The sequence below is a fragment of the Pundamilia nyererei genome, unplaced genomic scaffold, assembly GCF_000239375.1.
Source record: "Pundamilia nyererei isolate P.nyererei 1_Seehausen unplaced genomic scaffold, PunNye1.0 scaffold00039, whole genome shotgun sequence".
In the NCBI taxonomy this organism is placed as follows: Eukaryota; Metazoa; Chordata; class Actinopteri; order Cichliformes; family Cichlidae; genus Pundamilia; species Pundamilia nyererei.
In genome coordinates, this window is record NW_005187440.1 from 1,517,426 (window position 1) to 1,538,733 (window position 21,308).

Here is a 21,308-nt window from a genome sequence, read left to right on the forward strand (position 1 = left end):
AGAAGATTATCTTCTTTTTTTAACAGGCAGATAAAGTTTTACATTGGCATTGGCTAATTTGCCAATTGTTTGTTACAAATGTTCGTATTTTAATATTCAAAAATGTTTTTGCCCAAAACATATGTGCACTATATGTCAGTAAAAATACTATGCAAATATTGCTGTCCTTGAATGCTGAATAAACACTGACAAAGCACTGATTGTATCTCTTGTACTTTATCAACACAGTATCTAAAAACTTTGCACCGTAGTGGTTAAAATCTCATTCTAATAAGAGTTAAAAGTGCATTCGGTTTATAGGATTATTGAATTATGGAAAACGGTTGGTAGAAATTTTTTTTTAGACATTATCTGCCAATTACATCTGCCACCCTTCTCCAAATCTGTGCCCCTACCTGCCCCCCCCAACAAAAATTTTCTAGACACGCCACTGTCTCCTGAACAATTTATTCTTCTCCTCTGTGGAGGGCACGACTGAGAATTTTTATGTAATCTACAGCGTCTTCTGCCAAGAGGAAATCCTGTGCTATCTGCTGACAACTCATTTGTTGGGGCTGGGCTAACAGGTTTTTACAGATGTTATGATTCTGTTACTAAAAATCACATAGTTACTTTCATTCGGTGTCCTTTGTGGTGGAGGACAAGGTGAGACAGAAAGGATTTTACTCAAAATTGTGCAACGTAGCGCTGTCATGAGAGGAAGTGGAGGAGGGCCAGACATTAGAGTGTGAAGGTGAAAGCTCAAAGGAGGATACACCAGCTTTTGAAGAGCCTGGGCAATGATAAAATGATCACATTCACCTTACATTTACATAATACATATTATTTAATGTAGGGCTTTGAAGTTTTGTGGTATAATAATTCTTAGAATGTGTAATAAGAATACACACACACACACAGATCAGATAAAAGTTTGATTTCTTCTTTGACCCTGTTGATCAGTATGATTAATAATATTTATCCTACAAGCGCATTAAACTGTAGCTCCCCTGTCGTTATCAATTCAATATTTAGACAGTACCTACATTTTGCAGTATGTAGCATTAAACAGGAAAACAGGATGATGCTAACCATTATCACCAAGATAGCTGGTCCTCTGAATACATCAAACAGACAATAGTGAACCAGGTTTTCGAAAAAAAATTTATATCAGATCACACGACTCAAAGGGAGTTGCTAATTTTTATTGGTAGCATTATAACGTAAAACATTATTCAGCATATTTGTGTTAATGACTCAGATAAGCTAGGATACAGGTTTACTGGTTCTTTCAAAGCCCTTTCTTACATAATACTTTTACATAATATTTTTAGGCCAGGTCTTGGGAGGTTAATGACAAAGTGCATGCAAGAATATAAAGGCTCCCTGCTTTATTATTCCTCTATCAGTTTACTGTAAAGTACCATTTTGTTTGTGCATATGTGTTTTGGTGTTTCCAGGCAGAGCTTTCGGTGGAACCAAGCTAAAGCAGGTCAGGTCATATGGAGCCAGAGCCAGGCCCATGGGCAGGGGCAGCCGAATCCCATCACTGGCTCCTTTAGCCAGAGGGTATCCACCAGGGAAGCGTTAAAGCTGGTCTGAAGAAGCCCAGAGACGTCCCCTCACACTTCAACAGGAGAAAGCCAACAGTACCAGACGACCCCACCCACTCCATTATTTCCACATTCGGGCACTTTTGAGACGCTTCAGATGTATTCACTGACATATGCAATATATTTAAAGCCATTATTACTTTATGATTAAAGCCATTAATATATTTAAAGTCTTATAAGATCACAGAATTACAACACGGTGTTTTACCCATTGTTGAGACAATGACGTAAATTCTAATCCTGTTATGTGCGACAAAGTTCACACAGAACAGAAAATGCTTTTCACTACACGTCAAGCCTCTAGCCTCTCACACACCTGTCAAGTAAACATAGGCACACAGTGCTGTTTGCTGAAATCCCCTTATAGGATTTGTTGGTTTTGAGGCTCTTTTTTTCACTGCCATTTAGAGGAATTGTACAGCTTTAACGGGTAGTCCCTCACTGTTGGACCGCACTTCCCAACTGTGACTTTGTGTGACTCACAAGATGGATTTTAAACAGAGTTTGTGTAAAGGTAAAGCAGCAGTGTACAGGGTGATAGAACTTTAGGCTTGTGTTTTAGAAGTTGACCCCTCATAATGCAACCAGTGTAGTGAGGTTTTATGATTAGTTTCTGAGTGGTTATCTGCAATTTATAATTTATACATCCTTAAACTGCAGTACAAGCTCTCGCGTATAAACGTGCTATCGCAATGATTTTCTCACACCTAAAAAACAAACAAACAAGTGTAGCATGTAAACATTTATTTTATCCTAACCTTCAAATTGTAGAGTTTGAAGAGGCTTATTGCCTTCATCTATGTAAATGTGCTAGTGCAAGTTTGGACCTTTTAAGATTTCATCCTCTGATCCATCCACCTTGCAGATAGCTAGCTGTCCCATGGAACTAAAATCAACAGTTTCTTGTGTAGAATCGGACTACACCAGATGAATGGGTTGAGAAACTTCTATGGGTAACCGTCGCAGTTTCAGTAAAAATATGTCTAATTGCTACATCCCTTCAGAAGACGATGACTCATACCTTCTTGCACACCCAGTAACAGGAGGCGGAACGAGATCACAGTTTAGTTACAAGCAGAAGATGTTCTTTGCTTTGAGGGAAGCTTTGCTGTCGACTTCACACTTAGCCAACTGTTTACATATTTGCTTTCCTTTTATAAGAATTCTATATAGAAATAGCACTTTGCCAAAGGATGATGTTTTACTGCTGAATTTCTAGCACACTGCAGTGACTTACTTCCCTCCACAATGCCTACTGATAGTATGAAGTAGAAGTAAAATGAGACAAAGTAGGTCTCTGAGTGAAACAGCACTGCTAGAATGAGGAAAGAAGTGGACATGAATATGCTACATACTGTATGTACACCACATGGTTTTCCCTCCAGTGTTCAGAATCACATCACTGGCTTCAAACTGATAGAATCACAAGCTAAAAAGTTAAATCCTACATATAACATTAAGCCTGGTTTATAATTATCTCTTCAGTTGTGCTCCTGTTGTTCTGCACAGTGTTATGATGACGACAAAGTGATTGTGATGTATCTGGAAACGGTAATAAAGTTAATGTGAGCGTATGTTGTATTTAGTGGGGAAACAACTTGCTTTAGTATGCTTCTGTACCGAGAGCTGCAGCAAAAGTAGATGTAAAAGTTGTGTTCATGCATTTGTAGTCAACAGCATTTTGACTTCTTTTTTTCTGCAGATGTATTTGTTAAATAAATCATTATTCAGGGATTATTGCACATGTGCTTCCATGTAATCAAAATTCCCCATAAAAGTTACATGTAATACACGGCTCTGTTTAGGAGCCCCCTGTGTATTAAAAAAATGGGCAGTGTCCAACTTCCAGGATTATTGTTGAGCAATATAAAACACATATCAATCAAGTTTTGCAACGTTATTCAGTGTTTACAAGAGAGCTCTGGTTTTATTGACACTAACACACATGAATTTACAGTGTTACACATGTGGTTTCTTTGGTTTCAAGGCTGCCTCTGTAAATCTTACAAAACAAGGTAAAACAGAACCAATATATTATCTTTAAAATACCCATAATTAGATTTTTACAATTTACAATTTCTATTCAATAAAATAATCATTCAAATATGAATGCAGCTGTGTGTTCTATGCTGTAAATCATGTAGTCGCATGTTGCACTTGAACGTTGCAATGAAATCCTGAAGTCGGAAAAGAAAGCTTAAGGGAAACACTTGGATGTAACAAGTCAGTCTTTTTCGCACCTGCACGAACACCCGTGGGTTTATTACATCTACGTTTCTAAATACGTTTTAAAATTCAGATTAAGGCAATACAGTCTGGAATGGCACAGAAACACAGATGCTTTCACAATGCAAAAGCTGTGCTCTAGTGGTTTTTACAAAACGGAAAATCAACCCATACAGAAGTGGAGAGGAGAGCGCCAACCTGCCGAGTCAGCTGAAAACAAATCAACCGTTTTAATGTGACACACAGTATTAAATTCAGTTCATCTTCCATGTCTAACGGTAAAGGAAAAATTAACGTGACTCCGCAGATTGCGTAAAGATAATCAAGTATGATCGGCCAAAGAAGACTTTCCGTGAGCTCAGATTTAGTGAATGCATTTACTTTATACTTTCTGTCAATCATATCGAAGTTTTTTGTGCGCAGATCAGGTCTTGGCTGTGCACCACGCTCCACATCCTGAGCAGCTCCTGCGCGCTCAGTTTGTGGACCACGATTAGGTTTTTATAAAAGCAGGGCTCTGTGTTCATTGTGCTCGCCCTGCGTCTGGTAATGCCGAATGTCCTGAAGCCCGGATGCATCTCTGGGGATAAGTGGAGCCTCTGCAGGCACATCCCCAAAAACACATCGTCAATGGGGTACAACTCCACGCCCTCCGAGGCCACGAAGAGCCTTCGGGCTAAATAGGCGGACATCAGAAACCCCCCACCTCCCACGTAGGGTGGATACGGCTTGTCGTACAACTCCTTGGGGATGTAATATTTGCTCTGTCGGTTTCGGATGGGGATCGCCTTGGAGATGGTGTCCCCCATAAATAAGTTGGCCGCTTTGCGCTGCTCCACTTTGAAGTCGATGAGCTCCAGGAGGTTGTGCGTGTTCACAAACACATCATCGTCCCCCTTAAATATAAACTGCACTTTGGGGCAGTAGATATAGAACCACTTGAGAAAATTTACCTCTTTCAGAGTCAGGTTGAAGAAAGTGTCCATGAAGTCCCACTGCAGGATGTCCCCAAAGATTTGGTCCTCATACTCGATCAGTTTCTGTAGGTTCTTGGCGTCTTTGCCAGTGTTTGGGCTTCCGAGTAAAAACAAAGTTTTAATTTTCTTCCCATTCACGGTTTGCTCCTTCCCCCAGGTTTTACGCACGGCCTCCCTCCGGTCGTGCTGCTCGATAACGGACTTGACCACCACAAGGAGGTGAACGTTTCTATCGGCGCACTTCTCCGGGTGATTGATGAGCAAGGGGAAATACCTGCAGTGTCTGTGAAGCACAAACTGGTGAAATCTCTGGTCCAAGCGCCGGAACCAGTCCTGGGTCCTCACCGATGCGTCCGCGCTACAGTTGAGAACCTGCGCGTCCCAAGAAGACCGAGTTACATTCGGGACCCGCTGTATCTCCAAATCCTTGACGGACACGGGAGAATCTGAGGTCCCCGAACTGGTCAGAACTGTCTTCTTGAATGAAAAACACTCAGAGCCGCACCAGGCCGGATCCCTCACATGTTTAACCCCCACTGCGTCTTTCTCCGACAGTTTCAGCTTTTGGATCATGAGAAAAGACGCAAAGATCAGAGACAGACTCAACAGAGGTTTCAGAAAAGCGGGGATCCGCTTTCTACGAAAAAAGTGATCCATTGCTGTCACCGTGACACGCTGGGACCCTCAGATGCCTTCATAATGTTTCACAACTGTGCGCACCTCAGGAAGACACCGGGTAAGAGCGCTCAGTCAAGTGTCTCCTTGGCCACTTCTTGACCATGACAGCGCAGAGTGAAGTCACACATTCGTCCCTTTTGCTGTCTAGTTCGTCCCGAAGCTTCTTCTCAGGGTTTGGCTCCACACAGACTATCTGGAGACCTGATGGAGGATACCACTATCTCACCCCACCCCCCAAATATCTCCTCCCCTTAATGAACTAAACTGATCTGGGACCGGCAGATATCCCATTTCTCTCTCTCTCTGTCTAACACACACACACACACACACACACACACACACACACACACACACACACACACTGTTCACCAGGTTTTGCGATCCACTAGCCACCACAACCTTATCTTATTCTTAATATTAAATATCAGTAGCTCCTTTAATCCGCGTTAATTTTCATGATTACAAGTGATAGAAAACAGAACTAAAATACAACGCAATGATTCAGAAATAATTCAACAACCATCTACGTGTGAGGAATAAAACAAACACCAAAGCGTTTATAAAGGAACAGCAATGATGATTTTCTAAAGAAGTTTGACAGTCCAATTTTAATTCCAGTGCTAGGTGAGAAATACTGGACTACAGCCCTCCTCGAGCTGTCTCGGTCATTTCTGTCTCCTAACGTACAACAATCCCACACGGAGTTCGTGACGCCGAGATCCGTGGGGCCCCACCATCTGTTGCCGCGTGTTGTTGTCGGTTGCTCTGGAGGAGAGGGAGGCAATCAATAGCCTCCTGACTGGAACTGTTCGATGAATGACAGAACATGAAATGATTTCTAAATTATGTTTATTTATTGTTTTGTTACCGGACAGAGTCAACTGTATGTTCTAAATTATTACATAGCTGTTAAAACCGAAGCCAGTGTGATCTGTTGGCTGACTAAAAGAATTAGACGCTTCTTTAAAAACCTTATTGCGCCATCTTGTGGACATCGATTGGAACTGCATTCGACTTCCGGAATCTCCTCCTTCATACGTCACTGCTAAACAAAAGCCAAACTTTGAAACATGGCGTGAACTGGAATTTTACGTATGATTGTCCAATCTCTCAAAATAACACGGAGAAATACGAGCTTACTGTGAACCAGCGTGTCACGAGAACCCCTTTCATTAGCACAAGTCACGAGATGGGTGGAAAAAACTCCCGCAGAATCACTGAGATGGCGTAAAAGTGGAGAAAGCCAAGTTTGTCAAAAAAGAAAATATTAAAATAGTGGGGGAAAATAACATACATAGAAAAATAGATCTAGTAAAAAGCATTTACAAACCCCTCGAACTAAACTACTTTTAATTACATATATATTTTGTAATAGAAATCTAATATTATATATATAAATATAAAATAACACGTGCATTTTAAGATATACTTATTTTTTTCTCTATTTTCTCTAATGCTCTTTAGTACGGGGTGGCGTCGATGGCGGTGTAGTGTGGCGCAGAGGACGTCCTGATATTGAAACTGCAGACCTCTGAGTGAACCTCACCAGCAGGAAATACACCGGGTAGGCGGCGGGGAGCGCTTACGTCGTAAAATTATCGCCGTTGTTTAGTCGCTAGTTGAAGCCAGCCGATTGGAAAGCCAGAAAACCCCAAGGTGGTGTAAACTTTCAATATCGTAGCTGAAAAACCTAAATATCCACGCCGGCAAATGATACATAAGGTAAGTACATGTTTAATTAAATGAGAAAACCGGCAGGCAGGTCAAATTAGTTATTTTTTTCTCTCCTACTGTTAGCTCGTAGCTGGCCGCATTAGCTTGTTGCCGAGATGTCGAAATTAGGCGTTTTTGTTGTGTTTAGTGACGCCTAGCTTCGTCGTGACCTTCGTGTTGGTGTTATTGTACCGATACAGACGGCTGGAGTCATTGTTCTAGCAACATAACTAGCATGGTTCACATTATGATACCCGGGGCATTTTTGACTGGGGGTGGGTGGGTTATTTTCCGACGATATTGCTTTGATTTTTCTAGGCGAAAGCTAGCTGCTGTGCTGAGCAGGTGTTGTCTTAGCAGTTCAACTATCAGCTGCCTTTTATGGACTTACATTCGGCGTAGCTCGGGCACGTCTACATGTGAAAAAGCAACGCTGGAGGGATTAGGGATGTACTGGAAGAACTGGGTCATAGTTGACGAGTAACGTGACTTTAATTTGCCAGTAAATTAGCAGGAGTTTAGCCGGCGGAGGATAGAGGGGTGCTGTTGGAGGGTTTAAGCAGCTCAGCGGGACTGCAGAGCCAGCTTTATAGCTATCCATTGACGTTGTCCACTATTAAATTTTTTTTTGTTAAGACAGTGTTTAAAATGGAAAATGACAAATCTGTATGCAAGCGAAAATTCTAAAACTGTCCCCGTTAAACAGCTGTCCGATAAATTTAGTTTCTTTTACTGAGTGGAGTGAAAACATTTGCTAATGTTCTGCTTAGCAGGAGCAAACGCTGGCATTATGACGGCTTCCTCTCAGCTGACTAAAACCATAGTTTGTTTTTTTCCCCACGATGTCATTGCATTAATAAAGTACTTGATATAAACAAACATCATGATACTTTGCAGATGCCTGGTGAAGTTGATCATTTGAAGCCAAGAAAGAGGAAGAGCAGCTCTGAGACCAGAAACTCCAGAAAGGTTTGTTTTGTCTGTGTACATAATGCTGCAGATGTGTGATGAGTCAAAAAGAAAGGCAGGAGTTATAGTTATCTACACCCCTACAGCTGTAACCCCTACACCGGACAGCTGTGAGTTGCTCCAAATTAACTGGATCTGATTACTGAAGTGGAGTCCCGCTGTGGTTACCCCAACATCATCCTAACTTTGTTCCTTAACTTTTGTATCATAGACATCTGCTGCAAGGAGGAGATGTGTGAAAAGTCCAATGGCGAACTCGTCATCTGAGAGCAGCTCAGCAGTTGGGAACACTAAAGCAGCTGGTCCTCTGGAGAGAGACTCCTGCATCAGCTGTGAATGCCACCAGTCTTCTGGCAGGAGGAGGTGCTCAGCATCACCAGAGCATGAAGGACAGGAAGGTAAAGAGAACACGCTGATGATGGGACAGGATTCAGACAGCTGCGTAATGAATAGCATCTGGGACAAATATGAGCCTGAGCATATGGATTATGAAGAAACAAGCAGAATTATGTTCCCAGATGATGACAGTAATCAGATCCTTCCTGTGGAGCAGTTCTTTGGAAACTTGGATGCTGTACAGGTGAGGCACGTTTGTTTTAATTCCTGGGGGAAACAGGGTTGTTTGTTGTTTTTTTTTTTTTGTTTGGTAAAGAAAACGTCTGCTTACTGATGATCAGTTCAGAAGAATCATCATCCATATCTATTCATTTAAAGCTGCACTTCTAGGGTGTTTTGCAATAGACATGGGAGTTGAAAGATATGTTAGACTTGTTATACATTTGGACCTTGACATTGGTGCATTATTGGATGTACCAAAAGGCTCTTCCTGCTAATAAAACACAAGATGGGCAATAATGTGCAGAGTAGAAGACCACGAGTTGTTACATAAAAGCCTCACTGTGCCAGGAGTCCCTAACGTATACATTTTAAGTTCGCCTTGAGGTTTGGATTCTTTCTCAAATAAATGTGATTGCTGATTTTTTTTTTCCTTCTCTTTTTCTGGTCTCACTCACAGTTAACATTAAATAAACTGACATTTCACCCTCTTATAAGCAGGGCTGGAGTAATATGAGAGCAGTAACAACCCCTAGTTAGATTTGTTACTCACTGATAACTTTAATTTTATCAATACACATAGATTTTATCCCCCCACTCCCACCACATCTCTAGGCCCATCATTCCTGCAGTTATATCTTCAGCACAATTGGTGAAAATAATGTTGCATTAAATGAATTCTAAATACGGATTCATCCCACAGGATTTTCCTGAAAGATCATCCTCGTCTTCTAGCCGCGCCCAAAGGAAGAACAGGAGGCGACATTACTACGCTAGAGAGGACAGCGATGAAGACGAGGTGGATTTTAGCGGTGTGCAGCAAGACAACGGGGTGGGCACTTAGTGAAGAGTTGCCGCTCTTATAACTGAGAAAGTTCTGCTCGTGAAAAGACATTAAACCTCTCAGCACTTAGAAAACTACCTGCTCAATCATTGCATTCAATCAGTAATTAGATTTTTAAAAAGTCATAACTGCAATAGTAAAATGAAAATGGCCAATGTGAGTAAATGCAGTAATGTTTGTGAAATTATTGCTGAATGTATGCTCACATAAGTGTTTATAGCACTTTGTGTAGAAAATTGAAATCCTGAGCGCAGCAGAAAATGCTGGATTTAAGTTTTTGTTTTCCCATACAAATAAACTGATTAATTGCCAATGTTACATGCTGACAAGAGCAACAGAGTGACAATTTCAGTCTAAGTTTAGATTACACGTCTGTAATGAGGAGGGATGGAGCATGAACATCTGTACTGAGAGCTTTAATAGCACAAATTCATTGCGTAAGCTGAACATCTTCAACAGTTTTCTGCATAAAAGTAATTCACCAAGTGTCTCTTCATCCTCAACTCGTGTGTGTGCTCACGTTTCTGGCAGCTTTGAAATATATAACATCTGTATCAATACATAATCAATGTAATGAATTAATTTTCCCTGAGAGGGTTCTTCTAAAATTTGTAAGAGAGTGTTGTTTAAAAAAAACAAAACAAAGGTTCCTCATACAAGACTGCAGTCTGAAAGACTGGATAATTTAAACCTGAGTGAAAATGTAATCTAATCAAGAGGTTAACAGTAATTGCACTAGATGTTGTCGCCTGTATTTTTTACATGACTGTTCTAAACCGTCCAAATATTTTATATATTTACTGCCTTATTTATGTCAATTTGCTTTTCACATTTATGCAGCATTCTCAGTAAATGCATGATTCGTTATCATCTTTGTACTTAATTTGTGTACTTTACATCACAGTGCCAATACAGTGAACAAATAAATGAATTTCATGGTTTCTTAAGTGTGGTCGATCACTTCCAATATGAAATTAAAGCTCAGCATGGTGGGTTTGGAGCTCAGAAGCTAATGTCACGACTACGTCGAGGAGATTGCAAAGGCAAATTTACCTTTCCAGCTGATGTGATGGGTTCTTTTCAGAGTTAATTATTTACCAAGTCCATCAAACAAATCACAGTCCACTCATTTGTCACAGCACTTCAAGTCATGCGCCGTTTCTTTACTTTGGGCTTCTGTTTTGCTTTTAGATCCTTGGTGGCATTAGTATAGATCTTCTTGGTGTCACACTGCAGGTTGTGAGCTCCTTTTTTGTGGCAGACGATGTGGACCAGCTTCAGGTTTTCCCTCGTGAACAGGAGTTGGTAGAAGTAGTTCAGGTTGATGTCAGTGCTCCTGTGATTCTGCAGAGCTTCCAGCAGAGCGGGAATAACTGTCCTCTTCTTTTCAATCCTGGAAACAAATTGAAGAATTGCATGAAAGGATGTAAAGCAAAAAAACAAACTCAAAAGTCTTGTAAATAAACTAAAGGCGGCGTGAACCTGTGGTCCAAATTCCAAGTGCTGAAGACAATCCTGCCCTCGCGGCTTCCATAGGGGTTGATAGAGTGAAGAGATTTGCACACTTTCTCATCAAATGATCCCTGAGGACGCAATTTAGAGGAAGAGGAACTTAGTCTGAAGCACATCTGGACTTAATATTTTTGAGACATTTTAAATGTAATGACTGTTAAGCCGAGTTAAACACTACTTTTTATCTTTGCTCTGATTCTCACACCACAGTGCACTTTTGTCTCCGACTCTTCTGTTCACATACAACTAACCTCGGACAAGTCATTTGGAGCAGATCCCAGCTACTCTGTACAGATTCAAGAGTCTTTCCCTCAGAGCTCAAAAGCCTGTCTGTGACAGTGTAAAACTCATGTTGCCTGCATTTGTTTCTCATGCCCATTCAACTCTGTTAGACCTCTTAATACCTCACAGCTTGTATTCTTGTAGTACCTGGCAGGTGAACCATCCCTCCTGAGTACAAAGGCGATCTGGTTGCTTTTCAGTCCTGTCAAAGTAGCAGCCATTATACTTGGCTGTTTTCAGCATTTCTGCGAGGCTCTGGGAGGTTTTCAAAAACTCTGCCCTCACTTTTGCTTTCTGTATGGATTTGGTGGCATCATCCAGCTGACAAAAACAACAAAAAACACAAACTGTTAGAACAGCTGACTGTGGAGCAATCCTGTAGAGACCTCAGGTACAGAGTGTTCCCTGGCTCCCAAGTTTACCTCTTTCAAGTAGCCGCGTATCCTGCTCTCACAGTTGTACTTCATGTAGGCAGACTTTGTTTTAAATCGAGAATCAACACCTGAAGAGAAACACAAATAACAAGATGCTCAACAGATTCATTTAGACTCACATCAAGAGAAACATCTGTGAAAAAGTGATCAATTATACAGACGTAGTCACACTGCTCAAACATTTTTTTCCAAATATAATGGTGTTGAGTCTTCACAATGCTTTTATACTGGAAAAAGACACATGACTGACTTAATCTATTCACGGTTTCCCAGTTCTCTAGTAACAGTAGCACATGTCTTATAGTGATTTTCTTTAAAGGGATTTCTTTACATTGACACAATATTTGTAATATTGCCTATGTACAGCACCATAATGGATTTTAAAATCAATCAAAATGTGATTAAAGTGCAGATTTTCAGCTTTATCTCAAGGGGTTTGATCAAAGTGTTGCATTAACTGTTTGGGAATTCGAGTCCTTTTTATACATAAGCTCCATTTTCAGAGGCTCAAAAGTTAGTTTTTTTTTATTTAAATCTCTTTATTTATTAATTATTATATTTTATATTATTATTCACAGTACATGTGAAGAAGTAGCAAAGTCCAGCAGAGAGCAGTAGGGCAGGGCAGCCTCCACCCTTTATGACCCTCATAGGTCAAGGCTCAGCAAGCCTGTTAAATCCCTTGAATTAAAGCTGAAAGTCTGCACTCCAATCACATCTTGATTGTTTGCTTTAAAATCCACTGTGGTGGAACATAGAGACAAATTCACAAAACACTGTCACTGTCAAAATTCCTACAGGCCTAACTGTAATCTTTGAGTCTTGTGCAGACAGGCTGGGAGTTTGACCTCAAAAGAAGCCACGACAGGAAAAGTCTGAGGAACTCTAAAACAAAACAAAGAGTGCTTCTCCAAGAGGATGAAGGCTGCTACCTTGGAACCAGTCTTCGTCCTCCTCTCTGCCCTCCAGCTCCGACCTATCCTCCAGGTTCTGTAGCAGGTCTGTCAGGATTTTACGCCTCTTTGAAGACTTCTCATCAGAGAGGAGCCCCTTCGCTGCTTCAATGAGGCTGTCGGCATGCCGGTCTGTGTTGAGTAGCTGACTGATGTCACACACAACTAAAAATCAGATAAAGATTAGGCAACATCACAATCATCCAGCAGTTTAGCTGACTGGGAGAATAAAAACACAGGTTTACAGTAGAAACTTGTCTGGTGTTGATCCTCCTACCTCCACTCCAGGTCTGCCCTTTAGACATAAGAACCAATTCGGTGTTATCCGCCAAAGTTGGGAAGAACTCCTCCGTCACTATTGTCCCGTCCTCATACAAGCAAACACGTGCACCAGAGAGTGGCACCTGGACTCGTGGAGAACATAACAGGTAAAAATACCAATGATAAATGTGTTGTGTGGACTAGAAGTAGAAGCTTTTTAGACCAGATAACTAATCTCTAAACTTGACATATTTTATAAGAGAGCCATCTGTGAGAGTCTGCTCAGATTAAATGGATTTATTTATCCGATGTAAACTCCAATTAAACCAAATCCCTGCAGTACAGATTTCCACCAACAGATCATTTTCTCTTTGTTTCAGCGAGTTTATACAAAATGTGCCCGAGGCCATACTTAATAATGAACGAATTCTGCTCCCAGCCCATCATAAACAGAATTTAATATAAACGGAATAAAAAAAGCATCTTGAAATATGAACGTAGACGCTACATGTCACTTTGACCTGAACGTGACATAACTGTTGCTTTTTCACTTACATCCTGTTTACAGAGTTCTCTAAAATTGATGCGAAAATTATTTTATGTCGTATCTTCTTCACAGTGGAGATGATCTGGGACCAAACCAATCACGTATCGAGTTACTACTAATTAGGAAAAATAAAAGCCTAATTTCTTTTGTTTACTAGCAGCGATGACGTTTATGTCACATCCTCTCAGATAAAAAAGCGGAACAGCCGTATAAGTTGTTAAAAACTAACTAATTCCCACAAGACTCACCAGTAGCAAATTGCAGGCCTTCTTCAGTAGTTCCTTCACATCTTTTGCGGCAATTCCGTATTTCCTGTTTTCACTGTAACTCCTAATTTTCACAGGTTTAATTTTCCCGAACATTTCGCTGTTTTGTTTTCGGTTTGTACCTACCGCTTCCTTCTTCTTCCTCCTCTTGTCCTCTTGAGGCTCGGAGCAGCAGCGGAAGTGTGTGATTGCCCCCTACTGGTGCTTTTCCTTACTTTCTTTGCTATTGTGGCGTGATTGGTGGTGAAAGTAACTTATATTTATTTACATTACAGTAATATCTTCATGGGGAAAACATTCCGCGTGTTGTAGACACACTGGATATCAAGTACACGTTGTTAATATTAATGATTACAATAATAATGCAATTCAAATGGCTTTATTAGCGTTACAGTTTATATAGGTTATGCAACACTTGATAACAAGTCACACATCTGTCTTAATCCCTTTTGAAATTTTCATTGGATTCTCACAGTTCTGTTTTTGTCTTCCTCTTTCAAACACTGGGCCAGTACTTGGTTAGGATTTTCTCTGCTATATATCTCTGAAAGTGGAGAGCTATTTTTGCCAGATCATAATACATAGATTATTCTGACATTCTCTTTTCTTTTCAGTGCATAATTTGTTTTTCTGTCTATTGGTTTTAGACAGCAGTGTTTTGTGAGAATGGGCAGCATGTGTCCTTCTGGGGGAACTGAGTCTAAGCACCCCCCTGAATTAGCTGCTCATGTGTTCGCCATAGCAGCTTAAGACTACAGCCACAGCTCCTCCTACAAATTATACTCTACTAATATATTAAAGATAATTATTACATGTGTAGATTTAAAAAGAAAATAACATTTATATTGCGAGTGTGGCAATAAACTAACTTTAAATTGGAGATGCTGACGTTCATACAAGATCTAAATGGAAAGATGAGTATTACCATAGCAACTGACGCAGCACGACGGGAAATACCAACTGAAAGGTATGAACGATTATAGGCGGCCAATGCGAATTTTTCTGTATATTTTAAATTTCGGGAATAAAATGTAGACTTGCATTAGAAAATACAGTTCGTATATTAAGTATATTTTCAAATAATGTTTCTCCCTCGTGAACGCTCCTGATGAAATAATTTATTACATATCCCCCCTTTGTTCTAAATGATAGAATCTGATTTCAATATGGCGGCCACGGCTTAAACATCTGAACGGATGGAGAAGACTAAATTCAGAGTAAAACATTGGTTGCGTTCAACATTTCTGAGTTTTTTTGTTCAATGTCAGGCTAATGTTTATTTTAACTAAAGGACATGGTAAAAACAGAAGACATACCCAGCATGGCGGACGACTGGAAGCAAGTGTTTGAGAGGAACCGGATGGTTCCCCCGCACAGCCAAACCGTAAGGCTGGCTGTGGAAAGCCGCTTCACCCAGTCCCACGGCTTCCAGCTCACCCTCAACCGTGTCACTGCAACTCACCTCCCATCCCAGGTGACTGTTTACAGTTAGCTTTCAGTGCTAATTAAAAACATAGAAAAAACTCTGCTATAGCAATTCACTAGAGGTTTAGGAAACCTAAATTCAATGTATTTTAATCTGTGAGCTTGACTTTGTATTGACTGTCAAAATAAAAGTCACGATAAGGCCTATTCAGTATCCATCTCTGTGACACTGCGCCTGAAGAAAAATCGCGAACCTTTGAAAAATGTTATATTTGAAGGCAACCATACATTTTTTTAATCAAACACACAATCAATGTCATGGGATTATTAGTAAATTCGGTCTATATGTAGAGCATCAAACAGTACCAAAGTGAATCTGACATTCACTACTTGCTGGCATTATCAGTTACAGGGATGCAAAATTGAGCATTCAGATATTGGGAACCTCATTCTGGGGTGTTTTTCATGAAGTTGGATAATAGTCATAAAGGAGGATTTAAGTTTAACTCTTCACTTGTTAACAGTGACTTTTCTAAGATGCATATGCTTCCTTTTTGCTCATAGGAGAAGGCAGTGGGAGAACAAAGTGTGACTTACCAACTACGGGCAACGCTGTTTGACAGAAATCATCAGCACTTTTTTGGGAAAACATGGAAGAGCTCCCCTCAGACAATAAAAAACAACAAGATCACTTTCAATGAGGTAACTCTTCTCTAACAGGCATCCCACTGAAACAAGTTTACTCCAAACAGCACACAGCTGTTGCATATATATAGGCTCTTTTAAAAACCCCTCTCATGTTATTTTGGCAAACGGCGAGTCGATGATTATGTAGTAAAATCAATGTGTATTCATCCATAAATTCCATTCATTTAGGGCAGCCGTTATTTAATTAAAAGCAACTCAAAAGCTTTACCAATTAGCCGTCTTTAAATTAGCGGCATTGATTTCCCTAAGTTCTGCTATGCTCTTGAGGATCCTGTCAGCTAAAGCACAGCAAATTACAAACTGAAGTGATTGCCAATAAGTGATTCCAGTTGCATTTGATGATTTCGATTCTTTTTTCTCATCCTGCAAGTTGAAGAAGAGCTAATTTCCTTGTGAGGTAAAAATTTAGTATTAGAGAGAACTTTGAGACAAAGTTTCATAGAAAATATCATGATTGTATTACAGATGTGTGCCACTTTATGGCAGTGATCAGTTAGTCCTGGAAACTCTAATAACTGAAAAAGCACGTCATTCATTACATTGATAGAAAAATCACATATTATGTCCAGTATTGCTAGAAAGACCTTTTACTCGTTCATTAACTAGTCTTTACTTGTCTGACAGTGGTAATTGTATATAATGTGGTGAAGTGTAATAAATAGCTTAGTCCCCCCCCCGCCCCTCCTCCAAAAAACCCCCAAAAAACAACATTATACAAATTGAAAAATGAGAGTTTTTCAATTTTGTAATTTTTATTTCAAAAATACCCCCTACTCGCCCGTTTTGATTTTGTTCACTTTGGATAGTGTGCCCAGGTTAAAGTTGTGTGGAGTAATATACAGTGTGTAGTTGTTCAGCTTAATGAACTAGACAAACTGTACAGCTCATCCTGTAACAGCAGTGCCAAAACCAATAGGAGGATCAGACAGATTCATATCTCAGAAGTATGTGATCGCATCTCCCCATATCAGTGAGACTGAAGTTTGCCTGCTGAAATTCACGTGTTATGGTGCCAAAAGTAGTAGTGCAACATCATCATGTTTCTCAATACTTTGTATTACTCTTAGTGTCAGGTTCAGACAGAATGACCTCTGTGCAAAGTGAGGGAATTTTCAGCCGCCAGCAAATGTGTTTGAGCTAGTTTCATCTAGAAACGAATGACATGAGAGCTTTGCCCTTTCTGGGCCATTAGGTGAAGTCCAAACAGGCTGAAATAAGTGTGAGTGACCACATGAGACCGACAGCGGCAGGGCAAAAAAGAAAGATGTCCATTTGTAACTGTTCAGCAGTTCTGCTAAGCACCAGCTGGGGGGTTTTGAGTAAGCCATTGCCCTTGGAGATGCTGTGATTTGCTTTCTATGATTGTGTGACAACCAATCATAAAAAAAAAAAGCTGCCAGTGTAACATTGTGGAGACTTTGGTTTGTTGTGCTACTTTGGCTCAGCCTTCTCTGCTTCACACTCTCTCTGAACAGATGTGATTGAAAAATCAATCAACTCTTTTCACTCAAGACTGTGTACTAGCTACAGAAAACTTAACATCTAATAGTGCACATAGCAGGGTACCTCATTTAATGTGCTCGCAGTTGCAACTCATTAGTTATCTGCCCATGCACACAAGTGACCAAGAACAAACATGTCTGCTACCTTGCTATAACTGTCATCATGGATTTAACTTGTGCAATCAACAAGATCAGCAGTCCTGCTAAGAAATCAGCATGAGGTTGTTTGCAATTGATACACAAAACCTGCAAAAGACCCAGTGAACTATAAAATGGGCCAAGTAACTTGTGAGGAGTCTTTGGCCATGGTAGCATTTCTGCCTGGACTGAATTACAGTACAGCACCCTGGAAGCCGGCTTCCCAACCAAAACACTCTTTTTTTTGTTTACTCAAAAAAGAAAAAGATACAGTGGGCGTTTAGTGTTATCCTACTGTGTTGTGCTAGTGAGATATTGAGTCTCAGAAGATACCAGAGGCTTGTAGTACAAAGCAGGATTTTGTCTTATCCAGATAACTTCTTAATTAACCCTGAGTTTGCCCCCTGACCCTTCAATTCTCTGGAAAGTAGCGACACCATTGTTGGACGAGCCTTTGCCCACTGTACCCACATAGTAGGATGGGATAAAGTTTTTTTTTTTAAATAAAATCTCATATCTAGGAATTTTCCCCCAGTAAGAATTCCCCCAGTAACTTCCAATTCTAGACTTTCACATTTATTCAGTCTCACGTTTATTCAGAGCGCCTTTGTATTTGTGGTTTTTGTATCAAATGTCCTACATTAGAAATCTGTTTTTTTATTTTTATTCTTTAGTTGGTCTCAAACTCTTAAAAACACCACTGAGACTGCAGCTGAAAGAATAAAAGCTAAAACCTGTCTTTTAAAAATTAATTGAATTAAATACTCAATTATATTCCATCAGATTCTCCTGTGGCCTAATGATAGAGCTGTGATACTGATAAATCTGTTAAATTATACAATGAGTATTTTTGCCAGCTCTCTTCCCAGGCTTCAAATACGGTAGACTTTATTACTATAATAGATCTTGTCCAGTCTTATTGACTGCAAAGCACTTAAAGCGCTCACGTGTTTATATAGGACTTTTAGTATTAAACTGTTGTATAGTGCTTTCCCTCTCTCTCTCTCTCGCTGTCAGACACACACACTCTGCTGCTTTTTCTGTAGCAGATGTGTTGCTTTCTGTCTGCATTGTGTGTTTAACAATCAGCTGATCTGCTACCAGTACACTTATCCATGCTTGTAATTGGTTAGCTAGTTGGTCTCCTGCATGGGAAACCCTGGGTTAACTTAGTGAGCTGATAACCAGGTGTGAGGGCTTATTCTGATTGGCGAAGTTAAAATCAGTCAATCCAGAAAACAGAGTTGCAGAGGGGTGCAACATAACTAAGATTGCCCTTTGGGACAGCTACAAGTACTTATGTAACGCTTGGTGTGATTTAGCACATGTATTAATATTTTTATGTTTATTGACTTGGGATTGCAGTTGTATGCAGTTTCAGTCAAAGGTCAGATTTGTTGCGCTTTAGTCTTTACGATTCATTTTCTTTTTTTCCAAACATGGTCTCAGTCTGTTCAGAGTCTTTTCTTCTCTGTAATCAAGGGGAACAAAAACGGGGAACAAAAAAGTATTTTTGATGTCAAGCTGCTTGGTGTACTCTATGAAAGATCTGCTTTGATGATGAAATTTTCAATTTCTTATTGAAAATACCGAAGGGAATGTTGTGACAGCCAAAGACTTGAGATACAAAAGATAAAATATACCGCACTGATATTGAAGTGCACCGCAGCTTGGATGATCTTCATCCGTTGGGTGGGTTTCCTACAAGAGAAATATACCAGGTCAAATCTTGATTGAGTGGATGATGTCTGGAGTTAGTCCCCTAGGCGCTTCATAGTGTCTGCACGCTGCTCCAAATACTTAAGACATGGACAAATTTTCGTATGTGGATCAATGAAAGAATCCATATATTCAAATGGAAAGATCCTCTTTTCAGCCAGGAACCCACCAGCGACTTTCCTGTACTGTGAGTAAACTCATGATAGCAACAAGTAGCTTTTTGTGCATCACCAGAGCTTTATTGGTTAGGTGTGAGGATAGTTTGCCAAAGAAGCTCCCACTGATGCATTAACATCTAATGCCCCTACCATGCAGTTTACTAAGGGTTCACTTTATATCAATGCTGGCAGCATTGGAATTTTCCTTGTAATGTCAAGCCTCCTTTCTACTTTCAAACCAGAAGTAAGATCAGAGTTGAATCTGATAAATCCCCTTGATTTAAAAACAGTATTTTATTTCAAATGTAACTGTGCCGTCAATCCACACATCTACCCACCCACCTGCTTAAATCACTTTTTTAATGTAAGTGTGCATGCGGTGAAAAAGTTCAAGCTTTTATATTTCAGCCATTACTGAGATTTAAAAAGAGAGGTCTTGTTAAATCACGACGTGCTGTTAGATTTGCTTGTAGATTAGTCCGCCAGTCAGCCATCTCATCTTAACAGCTACTTTAACACTGGATGTTAAATGATTTACAACTGAAGTGGCTGTAATGTGTCTTTTATGTATTACATGAATACATTATTTTAGTTTGCAAAGACTGCTACATGTGGTGATTGTGACTGGATGCCATATTGAAGTTCCACATTGCATGTTGCATTTTCATTTTAATTTATGCAAGTTTGCATTGTACCCCAAAATGGTGAGCTTCTGGTCCTGGCAAGCAGTGAGTTTGTTCTAAGAAGGTCCTTCAAAAGGACTGACAGCAGAGTCAACGTGTAAGTCTCAAAAGATTAGACATAGAATTTTTGAGGTAAAAGTACTGCCAGAGCCATTCAGCAGATGGTATGACCCCTACAGAGCCCTAATGTCGTTACAAGAAAGTGCCATCTAAATCCAGAGATCTCTGGCAGCTGCTAAACTGCTAAATTTTGGAAACAGGAATTATGTACCTCCCTCTAAATTACAGAAAAGTCAGGTTTTTAGTTTTGCATATAAGACATCTTCTATAAGAGAATCTTGGGGATGCCACCTTCAGTTTGTGCAGTAACTAAAACCACTCTGATGCAGAATAGTCACCCTGCTGATGGTGGGGCTGTATTATCTTCTTGTCTGACGAGTGACTGCATTTACCTGCCAGAAGCTTTCTTTTGAAAAGCCCTTTAGTTGTGAACTACATAAGGTGCCCCTGTGTAGTCGCATTCCTTGAAAATGTTGTCTCCCTGCATCATATTTACGATAATTTACTGGGCATTTTGCTATGTTTGAGCAGATTTCTGGAGAACAGCTGGATGTGTGTGTTCTCTCACTCAATCAAACATCTGAAGGTCTCTGCCTCCTGGTCGGAGGCCAGCGACCCACTGTTTTTATGATTGCATCAGAGCAATGCAAGCTCCTCGGTAGCTTCCAAATTTGGAGGTGCCTCATGAGTTTAGAGTGTTGTACATGGTGTTTTGAGAAACCCTTTTAATGGAAGGAGTATTGTGAACTGTGGCTGGCTGGTAAATGCAGAGTGTTGCATAAGTCTTTGTGCAGAGACACCAATGAGTCACAGCTATGGCACATTCATGATTTCCAGTTTTGTCACCATCTGTTTTCTCCCCTTTCCTCTGCGTGATGTTCTTTTGATCGAACAATATCTCACAGTGAATGGCCTTACTTTGATCCGCCGTAATAGTCATAGCCTGTATAAAAAAAAAAAAAAAACTCCGCTTGGTGTCCCAATAAGCATCCAAATCCAATTATCCATCCAGGGTAATAATATAAACCACATCATATCCTATCATGATGATAAAGTGGGCCTGGCCCTCTCTGTGTCATGCCGCAAGAGCTCCGCTAGCTTTTTTT

At 40.2% G+C, this 21,308-nt stretch overlaps 5 protein-coding genes across 9 annotated transcripts in view; 3 read left to right on the plus strand and 2 right to left on the minus strand.

Moving 5' to 3' along the window:
* Positions 1-3,702, plus strand: part of cep104 (centrosomal protein 104) — a 36,665-nt gene extending 32,963 nt beyond the window's left edge. For all 3 annotated transcript variants that reach the window (XM_005730728.1, XM_005730730.1, XM_005730729.2), the window contains one exon: positions 1,440-3,702. In XM_005730728.1, coding sequence (XP_005730785.1) covers positions 1,440-1,570 — 131 coding nt within the window. In that variant the 3' untranslated portion in view covers positions 1,571-3,702. The remainder of the gene's footprint in view (positions 1-1,439) is intronic.
* Positions 3,493-5,665, minus strand: b3gnt7l (UDP-GlcNAc:betaGal beta-1,3-N-acetylglucosaminyltransferase 7, like). Its single transcript, XM_005730727.1, has one exon. The coding sequence runs from the start codon at positions 5,450-5,452 to the stop codon at positions 4,217-4,219; it is 1,236 nt and encodes a 411-aa protein (XP_005730784.1). The 5' UTR covers positions 5,453-5,665; the 3' UTR covers positions 3,493-4,216.
* Positions 5,666-6,917: 1,252 nt separating this feature from the next.
* On the plus strand, positions 6,918-9,810 carry cunh1orf174 (chromosome unknown C1orf174 homolog). The gene is made up of 4 exons (XM_005730731.2): positions 6,918-7,195; positions 8,084-8,155; positions 8,367-8,735; positions 9,414-9,810. The coding sequence occupies exons 1-4, from the start codon at positions 7,184-7,186 to the stop codon at positions 9,552-9,554; spliced, it is 594 nt and encodes a 197-aa protein (XP_005730788.1). The 5' UTR covers positions 6,918-7,183; the 3' UTR covers positions 9,555-9,810.
* A 5-nt stretch (positions 9,811-9,815) lies between these two features.
* On the minus strand, positions 9,816-13,974 carry dffb (DNA fragmentation factor, beta polypeptide (caspase-activated DNase)). Its single transcript, XM_005730734.2, has 7 exons — positions 13,792-13,974; positions 13,013-13,139; positions 12,715-12,900; positions 11,771-11,850; positions 11,496-11,669; positions 11,037-11,137; positions 9,816-10,947 (listed from the first exon to the last, which is right to left on the minus strand). Exons 1-7 carry the CDS (start codon positions 13,903-13,905, stop codon positions 10,698-10,700), a joined length of 1,032 nt encoding a protein of 343 aa, XP_005730791.1. The 5' UTR covers positions 13,906-13,974; the 3' UTR covers positions 9,816-10,697.
* A 2-nt stretch (positions 13,975-13,976) lies between these two features.
* The window catches only part of nphp4 (nephronophthisis 4), a 173,745-nt gene continuing 166,413 nt past the window's right edge, over positions 13,977-21,308 (plus strand). The window contains exons 1-3 of one of the 3 annotated variants that reach the window (XM_013910278.1): positions 13,977-14,010; positions 15,101-15,283; positions 15,799-15,936. In XM_013910278.1, the coding sequence (XP_013765732.1) occupies positions 15,104-15,283; positions 15,799-15,936 (318 nt within the window). In that variant the 5' untranslated portion in view covers positions 13,977-14,010; positions 15,101-15,103. Of the gene's footprint in view, positions 14,011-14,725; positions 14,777-14,959; positions 15,027-15,100; positions 15,284-15,798; positions 15,937-21,308 lie in introns of those variants that run through there. The other 2 variants (XM_005730733.1, XM_005730732.1) reach the window with 2 other exon arrangements.